Below are 13,445 nucleotides of genomic sequence, written 5' to 3' on the forward strand. Positions count from 1 at the left end.
ACTCCATTATTACTATTTTCTTTTAACTTTGAAGAAGCTGGCTCTCTCTGCTGTTCAGACCACAAGGAAACAAGTGTGGCCATCTCTCCGCTATGGTCAGAGCTCAGTGGAAGGGATGCTTGCAGGGAGATAAAATTGCAGGGTGTTTCTCCTTCTTTTTTTTTTTTTTTTTTATTTGAACTGAATGTGATAACCATAATGGATTTATCTCAGGAGATTTCAGATCCTGTCTATGGCAGACTCCGCCACTCCTAGGCACAGCTCAGGGGAAGTTCTGTACAAACCAGGTGAGTGGGCAAGTGTGGTCCTGGCTCTGAGGAGCAGAATGAGGTGTTTAATTCATTGCACAACCTTTGCAGTGCTGTTGTTGGCCAGCTCTGAGAGTGTCTCCGGCTTGCCCTGTCCTTGGGGAGCATCCCAGGTGAGCAGCATTTGATTGTTGGTCCCACTGGACGCCACTGGGCAGGGGATGTGCTCCAAGACTGGTGATACTCTCTTCAACTCCCAAATATTTACTCTAATTATTTTCAGTTTGGAAGGCTGTCATATTTCCAGTCAAAATCCAGCCCTCCTCCTCCAGACAGTGCCTTTCTGATGGAGAACATCAGCTGAGGGTGTCTCCTCCTCCTCCTCCTGGAGCTTTCTGTGTGCAGTGGCTGAGGCAGGGATGAGTTCCCTCTTGGAGGGACACGGGGGGCTTCCCCCTGCCCATCACACAGCAGGGACCAACTCCAGCCCTTGCAGAGCACCAGGAGATAACTGTGTGTGTGTTCAATATCCAGAGCAGGAATCTCTGTGGGTCTGCAGCTGCCCAGCCCTGCCTTTGCTCCGTGCTGGACTCGCTGAGCCAGTGGGTGAGGGCAGCAGTAGATTATCCCCCGCTCCCCCCTGGATTTTTTTTTTTCCCTTTAAACTTACCCTTTGGTGTTCCATCTGAAGCAGCATGAGGTGAGTAAACTCCACTGCTCAAAATAAGAGCGGATAAGCTCAGTTTACTTGCATTTATTCATGACTTCACCACTCCACTGGGGCCTGAAAATCAGAGCCAAAAGGAACTGCAGTGAAAATTGGCCTACATGCAATGGCTTTAAATAATCTGCCCTTTTGCTCTAGTTCTGGGTTGAGATGTGCTGGAAGCCTGAGGATCTGGGATCTGCCTTGATGTAGGAGCTGCTTTTTGTTTTCTTTCCCTGGTGTTGGTTTCTCCGTGTACAGCATTACTTGGGGGAAGTTACAAAGTGGGGGGAAAGGGAAAAAAATCTGCTTGAGAAATGCTGCATTTAGCGCACGACTCGGAATTACCAGAATCTGCGCAATGAATTAGCTTTTATTTCCAAAGCTGTAAAAAGACAGAATACTGAAATAAAGTGAGCAGCCTGTGTCCCAAATATTGACACCTGGGAACAGAGTATTGTATTGGACTAAAACACATTGTCCTGCTGGAAGAGGAGGAGCTCATGTTAGCAGTGAATTCTTGTTTGCCCTTACTTTTGTGCAGGCTCTCAAGGCAAATACGATTCCCAGGTGCCCTGAGGAACATGCATGTGCCTGACACTTGCACCAGGCAGGGAAGGAGTCACGCAAGCCATGGGAGAGCTGAGAGCTCTGGGTGAGGCTCAGCTTCAGCATCTGAGCAGAAATAGAAATGGATCCATCTGCAAACCAGGTCATCTCTGCTCTTGTGCTTTTTCTCCTGGGCCCCCTTGAATCACATCATGATTTTCCTTTCCTCTCCCCCCCCACCCCGCCCCCAGCTCCCTGCAGCTGGGATTACTTTTCACATACTCTGTTCACATAATTGGCTCTAATAATTTCTCAGCTCTCCAGGCAAATATGTCCCCCTTTCCCCAGGCAGGGCTGCACACACCCACTCCAGCCATCACGTCTGCCCTCCTTCCTGCTGCTCCTGCCTCTCCCGAGCCCTTCCCTTCTCTCTCCCTGCTCTAATCTCGATAATTCCCATCTTCCTTCCCTGAGATCCCCTCAGCTGATGGCTTGGGGATCAGCTGTGCTGTGCAGCTCCCTCATGCAGATGTCCTTGGCTGGTCCCTGCTCTGCTGCAAGGAGATCCTCCAGGCCCACGGGGAGATGGAGCCTCACAGGAGGAGATGCTGTCAGGCAGGGCTGCTCTGTGCCTCTCTGCTCTCTGGATGCTGGCACCAGCGTTTCAGGGCAGTGCTGTGTCAGCAGCACATGTGGAGGGGGGATTTTGGGGGTTTCCCATCTTTGCTGCAGAGAAAACCCTTCCAGCTCCCCGAGGCAGCCGGTGGCCGGGCGCTGCCGTGCCAGCTGGAGTGCCAGGGAGCCGAGGCAGGCTGCTAACATCCCGGGGTATATTTAGTTCAGGTTTAACAGGGGCTCCATATGTGTGTGTTCTCTTGTTTCCTTTTGCTTTCTACGTGCTAAGTAGATGCAGGGAAGAGTGGAGAAGTGAGGGTGAGGTTTTGCTGCTTTGCGCTCTGCTCTCCTTTGCTGGGCTGCCTCCCCGAGCTGTGCCTTGAGGAGCTGCAGAGGAACAAGTGTCCCAGGGACTCCTTCAGTCAGGGATCCCTGAAAAAGTGGTAAGGGACATGATTTCTCTGGGAGCAGGGCACATGGTGCAGATTCTGCACATTTGGTCCTCCCCAGGATCCTTTGGTGCCAAAATAGTCGCTGCTTTTCCCCTTAAATTATTATCTTTTACATTTTTATATTTCAGAGGGAGGTTAAGGCACGAGTTGAAAATCACACAGATAGCCTGTGATTCCCAGGAGGGGTTCCAGGAGGGCTTTTTCTGAGGACATGAGGGCATGCAAGGCACTTCATGAGCCAGAACACACAGAGTCGCTTCCTCAGAGAAGATGTGTGAGGAGCCAACACCTTTGATTACAGGATATTTTAGCTGTAGAAGGATTGACTGTGGGAATCATGATGGAAACCTTTTCCAAGGAGAGCAATTTGTATGCACTATTGAGAAATCAGGCCTGAGAGAAGTTTCGCAAGGTCTGTAGGAAAAAAAAAAAGAAATAACCAAGTCATGCTGGTAGGCTCAAAGTGGAGGTGTTAAATTTCATCCAAGGGATGGGGAAGGTGCAGACAAGTCCTGTCCTGGGGGTGCTGTGGTACCTGGCCAGGTGGACAGGGATCACCTGGTGCAGCTCAGATTGAGGCAAACAAAATCCATCTCTAGGGATGGTGGTATTGCTGGGAGCTGGATCTGCTCCTCTGGGGAACAAAGTGTGTGGATGTGGGGGAGAAATGGAAATCTTCCTGGGCAAGTCAGCAAATAGCCAAGAATTTCGTTATTCCATAACAGCCTCAGCAATCCTCAGCCTGTCATATGAACAATTCTGTATTTTAATAGAAGTGTTTTCCTTTTCACCATGTGTGGCAGAGCAGCCCCTGAAAAGCAGCAAAGTTTTCACTGTTTCCATCGGGTTTTGGGTTTCCTCCAGCTCCATTTGTTTAAATTTCCTGTCCTCCAGGCAGGTTTGGGCAGGTGAGGTGCTCAGTGTGGGTGCTGGAGCCTCACAGGGTGTAGCAGGATGTAGTTTTGGCAGGATGGAGGTGTAAGACACCAGAGATGTTCTGTTGGCCAGGACATAATTGCAAATCACAATTTGGTACTTGGATTTTGAGACTCTGTAAGTACAAAACAACCCCAACTCCTGAAGCTTCCAGCAATGCCTTTTGTCCCTCAACAAGATCAAGGGTTGGGTTGCAAAACACTGATTTCTGCCTGGATATCCAGAGAGGAGAACTCGACTCTTTTCATCCAAACAAGACCCATAACATTAAACCCATGCTTAGCATCCCCCTTTTGGGTGGAAAGCACAGGATCCAGAGCATCTGGCGGGTGCTGCAGCGTGTTGGCAAAAGGGAGACCACAAACAAATGGAGAGGAGAAATGGAGAAGAGGAAGGAAGTGTTGAGTAAAGTTAGGAAGTGTTTTACAAAGCAGATGGCAAACAACGCCTGCCTGACCCTGTGCCTGTCTGCAGCACCAGGGCTGTGACAGGGAGTGCAGGAAGCTCTCCATAAATCAAAAGCACCAAGACTATCCAATTTGTTCATTACTTGGGGTATTACTTGCTGTGTTGGACTCGTGTGGCTATTTTGTTTAGTTCCTTTTAGCTGCGTTCCCCAAAAAAAAGAAAAAATTGTGGAGCGTAACTATATCATTATTCCCTTTATCCTTAGATTCTTTCTCTCTTTTTTTTTTCGAATTATTTTCTTTTTTGCCCCGCAGAAGATAGCGAGGGAGCCGTGGTGGAGCTGGTGGTGTTAATGTTCTGCAGCAGGAGTGAAATAGCCTGGAGATGTGCAGCAAGAGCAGGGGCGTGTGCCCTAAATAGGAGGGTTAAACAGGGCTTATTCTGAGGGAAGCAGTAATTGCAGCTTGCGTGAAGCAGTAATATTCTTTTGTGCATTATTTACCCAGGAACATCTGCTAATACATATACATTCTCCGGTGCATGTAAACAACCTGTGCAGGAGGAGGATTAGGAGATTTATAAAAAAATTAGAAGGAAGTTAAAAGGGCAATTAGAAGAGCAGAAAGAGATATTGAGCAGTGAATTAGGGAGGATATTTTAACACACAATCAGAGCTCCCCGAGACGTATTCAGAGCAGAGAGAAGGTAAAAGAGAAAATTGGCCAATTACGAAATGATAGCGGGGAATTGGTGACATGAGAGAAGGTAATGGCTGATTTGTTAAACAGTTATTTTGATTCTGTTTTCACAAAGGAGGAAGAGGATGGAGGGGCAGCTCCAGAAGGGACTCAGGCTGTGCGGATGAAGGTGGGGATGAGCCTGCAGAGAGATAAAGCTGCATCTGCAGAGTGGCTGGGCGTGGGGAGAATTTCACCCGTGTTCACAGGGTGGGGGGAAAATTGGATTTACTGAGCAGCAATTTCCAGCAGGGAGCTGGGTAACGAGGGACTTGTGCTGTTCACCAAATCAGCTGCCTTTGAGTGGGGACCAGAGAGGTGGCCACTGAGCTGACACATCCTTCTCCCTGCTGAAGGCTGCTTCTCTGGGAAAGGGGAGGACAGAGATGGATGGGGACCCTGCAGGGGTGCTGCTCCTGGGACTGTTTTTTTTGTGGGCAGAGATGGTTTTGGCTCGTCAGCGTGACACCTTCTCCAAAAACACACATTGCAGAGTGTGAGCACCTGTGCCCTGCTTTCTGAGCTGCTTTTGCTTCCATCTGTAACCCACAAACTCCAACGCAGTCAGGAATACAACAGCATCCCTGGAATCACTGTTCCCACCAGCGCTGGTGTCTGTATCTCACGTTTCTCCAAAGCAGGGATGAGCTCAGGGGCTGCTGGATGTGCTAAGGGGGGGCTGGGGGCACTGGGGGCTGGTGCCCACCAGCAGGACCTCAAGGAGATAATGATAAAAAGGGAAATAATCTTGGTAATGGGAAATGAGCTCTTGGGAAGTGCTCCTGGGGGAGTGGTTGAAGCTAAGACAGGGAAAGAATACACAGGCAGGGGATTTAGGGAAGGATAAACTTGAAGGGCTGCAAAAAAAAAAAAAAAGTGTTATTTAGCTGCAAGGAATGTGGAGTGGTGCTTTTGTTCCGCTCTGTCCCTCTGAAGGGGAGCATGTGGCAAAGCAACTTTCTGAGACAAAGGAAAGAGTTTGGAATTGGTGCAGGGGGGCACAAGCGTGGTCTGGGAAGTGATGGGGAGTACAGGAGAAGCTGTGGTCTCGTGGTGTTGGTTTAGGCTGATAAACTAAAAATTTATTCTCAGTATCCAAGAGGTGTTTGGTTTTTCATCCTGCCTGGGAGGATAAAAGAGATGCAGTGTTGCGTGGTTTCTGATTTCAAAGCATGTACGAAAAGCTCCATATTAGCAATTATGGGATGAAACTGTGGAAAAGTGCTACAAAGGAGAGAAAATTGGCTCCGACTCAGGAAACGGGATTCTGCCGCTGGGAGTGAGTTCCCAGAGGCACAGTCTGGGGTCTCTTCTGGGTTCTCTGGTGTTTATTTTTTTTAATGGAAAGGATTTGCATGAGCAGCCCAAAGTCAGAGTGTTAAAGCTCACTGATGGGAGGAAGGGGAAAGCAGCCACAGCGACAGGGGCTGATCTCATCTTCCAGAGCAGCACGGACTGGAGAACACTCAAGGAAAGGCAAATTGATGAGCAAATAAAGGCTCAGGTGATGTTTTCCCAGGGGGGTGTGTGTGGAGCTCACAGCTGAGGTGTGGGGAGCTGCTGGCAGTGTCTGCCCAGGCAACAGGGCCTGTCTGTCCCCACCCTGAGAGGGGATCAGGGCACATCCAAAGGATGAGCTTGTGATAGGAGCATGGAAAGGTTCAGAATTTATAGAATCGTGGAATCATTTAGGTTGAAAAAGACCTCTGTGATGATAAAGTCCAACAGTTAACCCAGCATAGCCAAGGCCACCAGTAAACCACGTCCCCAAGTGCCACATCCACAGGTCTGTTAAATCCCTCCAGGAATGGGGACCCCAAGCCAGCTGCCCTTGGCCTTCTTGCCCACCTGGGCACACCTGGGCTCATGTTCAGCCAGTGCTGGCAGCACCTCCAGGTCCTTTCCCACTGGGCACCTCTCCAGACACTGCCCCAGGCCTGTAGGGGTTGTGTGGGGTTGTTGTGACCCAAGTGCAGGACCTGACTTGTGGCCTCGTTGAACCTCATCCCACTGACCTCAGCCCATCCTTCCAGCCCAGCATCACCTCCAAGGGGCTTCCCAGCACTTTGGGGATCAGCTCTTTACCCCTCTCATGCACCTTGGGCATCTGGGAGCAACTCTAATGAGATCTTGAGTTTCTCCAACTTATCTGAGTCAGACAATCTCTGGCAGTCAGGGTTATACCTGAGTCTGCTCCACTGGAGAGCTGCAGCAGAGGAGAGGGGATTTCTGCCAGGCCTCAGAGCAGCATTCAAAATGCATGAAGACATGCTGTAGGAAGGAGCTGGGGAAAAGACACACGAGCGTGAACCCAGGACCGTGGTGAGCTGAACCCCGCAGCTGGGAAGTTCATTATTGAGCCTGAGTGTCAGAGCATGCCATAAAAATTTAGTTTATCCTCAAAGAGCTGTGGTCGTGGAAGAAGGATGGGAATGGGGAGGGATGGCAGCTGAGGAGGAGACAGGAGGAATATCAGGAACCTGTGTGTCCTGGTTTGGGCTGGGTTGGTTGATTTTCCTTCTAGGAGCTGTGGTTTGGGTTTGGAATGAGGATAATGTTGATAACACATGGATTTTGTTGTTGTTGCTCAGCAGTGTTTGCCCTGAGTCAAGGACTTGTCTGCTCCTCTGAGGATGCTGTGGGGCACAATAAACTGGGAAGGGACAGCTGACCCTAACTGGCCAAAGGGATATCCTAAACCAAATGGAATCATGGTCAGTGCATAAACTGAGGGTCACTGCTGAGGGACTAGCTGGGCATCAGCAGGTGGTGAGCAACAGCGTTGTGCATCACTTGGTTTGCATATGCCAATTCCATGGTTGCTATTATTATTTCTCTCATTTCTGTCCTATTAAACCAGCCTTATCTCAAGGCATGAATGTCACTTGTATTTTTCCCAATCCTCTCCCCCATTCCAGCACGGCCCTGTGGTGTTCAGCTGCCTGCCAGGTTAAACCACAACGCCATGTCAAGAGACATCTCCTATTTAGCAGGGTATCATGTCTCCCTTCTGGTTTTTAAACAGTTGCCTTTATCACTAGGAGTTAGAGCACTTGATTGACAAGGCTTGTAATACACCGTGGAGTTGCCTTTATTTTTCCTACATGTTAAAGGAAAAGATACTAAAAATACAATTATGGTTTTGAGCCAGGCGTAGTCTGTTCTAATATAATTCATCTCAAAGACTATCCACTGTGCCTGCTGCACCCAAATAATTTATAAAACATTAGCATCTCCTGTGCTGACATTTCACTCCTATATTACAGGAGTTACACACAGACTTAAAAAAAAATTAATAAAGTGCTTCTCTTCTTCATTCTCCCACAGAGAGCTTTGATTTCCAGAGTATGAAACGAAATAACCAACATAACAACATGCTCCACTTCTGAGGGACAGTGCCAGACTCATTCAGTTGCTATTGGTTATAGAGAGTAGGACATGAGGGAGCTATTTCAGACCACGGATTATTTGTTCTGGCTGCATTGGACATCCCTTTAGTGGAGCTTTAGAGCCCTGTAGACAGAAAAGTTTGGGTAGGAGCTGGAAGGCAGAGGGCTTGATGAAGTAACCTCTTCCTTCCTCCTCCCAGAATTACTCTTGCTATTCCCCAAGAAGTGTGGCTAAAAGAGAAGCATCCAAGCCTCTGGCTTTCCTTGCTTGCAAGATGGACAGAGGAGGCCATGCCCCTCCAGCTTCCCACTCTCAGCATCCAGCTGCTCGTAAACACAAGTGCATCGGGGAATTTTCTGCTTCTCTTTTCAGTGAGAGTTTCCCTTTCCATTTCCAGATACCTCCAAGGGATCTGTCACTGTGTAAATACCCTCTCCCCTTCCCCACAGTGGTTGGGAGAGCAGATTTCCCCAGCTAGCCCATCCTTCCTGGAGCTAATTGTGTGTCTGATGGAAAACTGCAGCTGTTTTTTTCGGTATTTCCAGCCCCCCACCTGAGCCACAGGCTCGAAACACCACCACTGAAATATGGTTATGGAAAGAACAGAAGCTTTTTCTTGTCCAAGATCACTTTTATTTCCCTTGTTTCATTAACTTCAGTGTCTGTTTGGTCTCACACATCCACGCTGACAGGGAATTCACACCAACTGCAGAATCTGGGCAGCACCTCCCCGAGCCCACGGGCTGCCGTCGGTGGAGCTGCCGGCTCTGCCATGCCCCCGACCAGCAAACACATCCCTCCAGCACATGGTTTAACCCAAGATGAAGGGAACAGGATGCCCTGCTCCCTCTCCTCCACCTCCCCACAACCCCCTTTGTACAGCTCTCTTGGACCACGGATTTCCCCCTCCTGCCATGGACCAGGAACCTCGGGCACCGCGCTTCTCGCCGGTCCTCTAGAAGCTGTCGCTTCCCCCTACTCTGACTCTTCCAGAATCTGTTCCTTTTAAGAAACAAAACCCCTCCTGACTCTGTCAGGTCTGTCTGCAGCCTGGGAGCTGCTCCTTGCTGCCCCAGTGAAAACCTTAGTCCAGCTATAAAGGTCCTCACGCCACTGCCACGGCTGGGAAGCCTCTCTCTGCCTCCAGCCCCAAAACCAGCCCCTGTCCTCCCCGGGGCCTCGAGTGCTCTCCGGAGACAGAGCTCTATGGCTCTATTTATTTGGGCTAATTAATCTCTCTCTCTCCCCCCTGCCAGTTACAAATTAGGATGTAAGGGTGAATTCTGGCTCTCTGGGTATGGACTTTGCTGCATCACACACAGCCACCCCCTCAACCCCTCCCAAAGTTTAGTGCTCTGAATTGCTGAGAACATTGGTCCGTTGTGGTTCCCCCGCGTGTACTGAGCCCGCCCGATGGCTTTCAGCATCTGTAGGCACTGCTGCCGGTTTGTTTTCTCAAGGAAAAAAAAAATCATATACTGGTCTGCTATAAATTCAATAATACAATCCTTAGTTCTGAAGATACAGTTTCCATATAGTTTATAAACATTGTAAGACATACATATGGATAATTGAGGGGAAGAGGGGGAGCCTGTGCAATTGTTGGGGTGTTTTTCTCAGATGTGTGAACATGGTTACAAAAAACACATCTCCTGCAGGTACCTCATTTCTTTATGTGTTAGGTTTGTTGGGGTTGGGTTTTTTTTTTTCTGTTTAATTCCACCTCTAATCAGTCTTTCCTTTGGTTGTTGGCTACTCCAAGCCCAGCAGGCAAGCCCTGTTCTGCTGTAATGCCTGAGATATTCAGGGGTTTTGAGATTGTCTTCTAAGAGATTCCCAGCCAACTTTGGCCTCTGGGTTTGGAGCCAAAAGGGCTAAAACGTGGGAGAACCAAATGTCCTTATTACATCGGCATCAGTGTCCTTGCACTCACTTTCAGAGAGAAACAGTGTAGGCTTAATCGGTGATGGTTTTTACAGCAATTATGTTCCTTTCGGTAATTGGAGGGGTCGTTCGGAGCGCTCTCAAACGAACGGGATTTCACAAGAGCATGGATACAGTCCATTTATCTGGGTGCTGTCACCGACGAATTGGTTACCACCCCTGTTATCTGCTTTTTGTAAGGTTGGCTTTTTTGTTGTTATTGTCGTAGGTGCTCGGTTAGGCTGTTTGTGACAAGGTGTGATAATGCCTTTTAATCTGCTCCCGCTGCGCTCGGCACAGTCCGGCCGGGCACGGAGACAACCCTCGCAGGAAGCCGAGACAACGTTCTTCCCTTCGCCAGGCCAACGCTGAGCCACGTACAAAAAAACAAGAAGAAAAGAAACTCTGGTCCTTTGTAGATTGGTGGCAGTACAGCTCCGCTCCGTCCGCGGCCGGGGCTGGCGGGGCTCAGCGGATGACGGCCGCCAACACCACCAGGAAAACTGGGCATGGCCCCGAAGCTGTATTTGTGCTGATAATCAGGCACATAGTCCGGGAACTCCTGCCCGTTTTTCCCCAAGGACACCGGTTTGGAGGTTCGGTTGCGGCTTTTGTGGCTGGTGCAGTTCTTGCCGGGTTTGCGGTAGCCCGGCCGGGAGCCCGGCGGGCCGGCGGGCTGGTTGCTGTGCAAACTGTTCTCAGCCCCTCGCTCCTTCCCCTTCTCCTTGGAGGAGTGGTGAGGGTGGTGGGATTTGGAGGCTCCTCTGTCCGCCGTAGAGAAGGTGTGTGTTTTCATCTGGTGGAGCGACTCGGACCCTGAACAGTTCCTAAAGTCTTCTGCTCTTAGCACCTTGAGGTCCTTGCCGTGCATCTGCTCGGGGGACTCGCAGATGACGCTGGAGCTGGAGCCTCTGAACCTGTGCAGCCATTCCCAGAGGGAACGGGCTTTGCAGTCGCAGCTCCATGGGTTCCCATTCAGCCTGAGAAACTCCAGGGCTCCCAGGTGGGCCAGGCAGTCCCCCTGCAGCTCCGAGAGGCTGTTATTGAACAGGAAAAGGGTGGTCAATCTTCGGAGGTCATGAAAAGCCCGCCTATGAATCCACTGCAGCTGATTTTGATGGATGAGCAGCCGATCCAGGTTTATTAGTCCCCTGAATGTGTTCTGATGGAGGCTCCAGAGCTTGTTTCCATGGAGAAAAAGATGGCTGAGGTTAACCAAGTCAACAAAAATATCATCCTGAAGGAACTCAATGTGGTTGTCTTGCAGGTAAAGGTATTGCAGGTTGTGGAGGCCACCAAAAATCCCGCTGGGGAGAGAGCTCAGCCCGCACTTGTACAGATACAAGGCATGGAGTTTCACCAGCCCTTGGAAAGTGTCTGCAGCTAAAGCCCTTAGGTAGCGGTTGTCCCCCAGGTCCAGCTCTTCCAGGTTGATGAACCCGTCGAAGGTGTTGGGGTCGATGAAGGTGATGTTGTTGGAGTAGATCCAGAGGGTGACCATGGAAGGGCTGAAGTGGCCCCGCAGCAGCAAGGTGATCTGGTTGTTCTGGAGGAAGATCCTCTCGCTGTCCTCGGGGATGCCCTCGGGGATGGTGACGAAGTTGTGAGCCTGGCAGCTGACAGTCATCGGGGAGGGGTAGCACACGCAGTCGGTGGGGCAGCCCAGGGCACCGGGCACCTTCAGCCCCAGCAGCACCAGCAGCAGCTCCGCAAACCCCCCTGTGCGGAGAGAGGGGAGAGCGGCGTCAGCGGGAACCGGGCACCTCCCGCCCACCCATCGCTGCTGCGGAGACTATTCCGGGTGAAAAACGCCCCCAATTAGCTCAGCCCTCCTCTCTGCTCATGAATTACCCACGCGGCTGTGATGAGTAGGCTCATCACCCACGGCAGCTAAAACGTGATGTATGGAGTACTCCCTGCCTCCTCTCCCTGCCTGCAACAGGCGCCTGGTTGTGTTCCCAGCCCGGAACAGGCAGCAGAAACTTTCTCGGTGAGAATTCACGCTGCCAGAGCAGGCAGCGGAGCCCCTTTGCCTGCAGGCAAGGAAACGCCGCGGTGTGAGAGCAAACAGGGGGAACTCAAACCCTCGCAGGTGTCCCCACTCCTCTCGAAATGCATCTGTTAAATCGCCTGCACATGTCGGAGAGGAAAAGCTGCAGAGACTCAGCAATTCCCAGCGAACCACCTAAAATTACACGTGTGCAGTGCATCCCACTCCCCGCAAAGGCACAGACCCATTCCCACCGTCTCCTTTCACTACAGTTGTTAGACACCACCATCCACCCCGAAACCCGAGCGATTTACAGGGAAATATGTTGTCAGCAGTTGGTGGAAAAGGCTGAGCCGAAAACTCCGTTTGGAAGTGGGATGCTCAGACATATTTTTAAATGGATGTCCTGTGGCAAAGCATATTGCATCTAATGCTACAGGATGTGCCTGTGACTGGGGCTTTCTCGCAGCAGAGAAGCAGAGAACGAGGCAGAACCGTCCCCTCCCTCTGCTCAGCTCCTCAGAGCTCGGGTTTCGCCGCCCCGCTCCCGTCTCGCTCCCACTCCTCGCACCAGGCTTGCTTTCAGGCTATTCCTTCTGCGCCGAGTGGCTTTTCAGACTCATTGCACTAGACTTGTCATTTCTCATTCAGATTTTCCTCCTAGATTTGGCTTTTTCCTCTTACACGCAAAATTTGCTCATGTCTAATGAATTCTGCCTCTGGACTTTGCAGGGAAAAGGAGTAACAGCGGAGCAGCGCACAGCTGCCGGTGCCATCCTGCCCACGAGTCCTACTCAGCTTGTACTAATCTGAAAAACGAGAGTGGAAGTGGAGTTCATCTCTAATTACTCCACGTCGTTATCACCAGCTAGTCCAAGAGCCAGGACCCCTTGGGCTTTTACAATCCTTCTTTTCAGTGCCTACAGCCTAATATGAGTTGGAGGCACAAAAACCTCACTGTTTTCTTATTAATTGTGTTTGAAATATAACTGCATGGCTGCTGTTGCCTTTTCCCTGGTATGGAGATCTATTGCCGTTTAGTTAACAGCAGGTGACCCGTCCATCTAGACCCACCCTTTCAAGGCAAAGTTGCCACATTTTTTAGATAAACTGGGTTATTCAGACTCTCCATAAATCACCAGTAAGAGCCAGTCATCGCTGACTGGGCGGTTAATAGGGAAAAAAATAGCATCGCTGCCCAAAGCATGGGATGGAGCCTTGCCTGGGAATGGGAATGAGGGGGATGACTTCCAGGCACTGCCCTTCAGAAACGAGGCACGGGCTACCAGGAGGGATGTCTCATCCCTGCGCCACTGCCAAAAAGGGCTGGTGAGTCGGGAACGCTGAATTCGCGACAACTCCTACGGCTGTGTAGGAAAAGGAACATTCTCCAAGTCACTGCCGTAGCATTTTGGCTTTGCTGTCGTGCCTCTGCACGATGAGCGAGGGGCTGCGCTGGTGGGAGCGTCGGGCTGACTACCCCAGACACCC

At 50.5% G+C, this 13,445-nt stretch overlaps 1 protein-coding gene across 1 annotated transcript; it reads right to left on the reverse strand.

Moving 5' to 3' along the window:
* Positions 1-10,235: 10,235 nt before the first annotated feature.
* Positions 10,236-11,687, reverse strand: RTN4RL1 (reticulon 4 receptor like 1). Its single transcript, XM_031060615.1, has one exon. It carries the CDS (start codon positions 11,589-11,591, stop codon positions 10,236-10,238), a length of 1,356 nt encoding a protein of 451 aa, XP_030916475.1. The 5' UTR covers positions 11,592-11,687.
* Positions 11,688-13,445: the final 1,758 nt, after the last annotated feature.

The sequence above is a fragment of the Geospiza fortis genome, unplaced genomic scaffold (assembly GCF_000277835.1).
Source record: "Geospiza fortis unplaced genomic scaffold, GeoFor_1.0 scaffold425, whole genome shotgun sequence".
Lineage (NCBI taxonomy): Eukaryota > Metazoa > Chordata > Aves > Passeriformes > Thraupidae > Geospiza > Geospiza fortis.

What these genes read in the sequence shown, in the direction of transcription:
- RTN4RL1 (XM_031060615.1), bottom strand. Translation starts at nt 11,591, where the DNA reads ATGACTGTCAGCTGCCAGGCTCACAACTTCGTCACCATCCCCGAGGGC.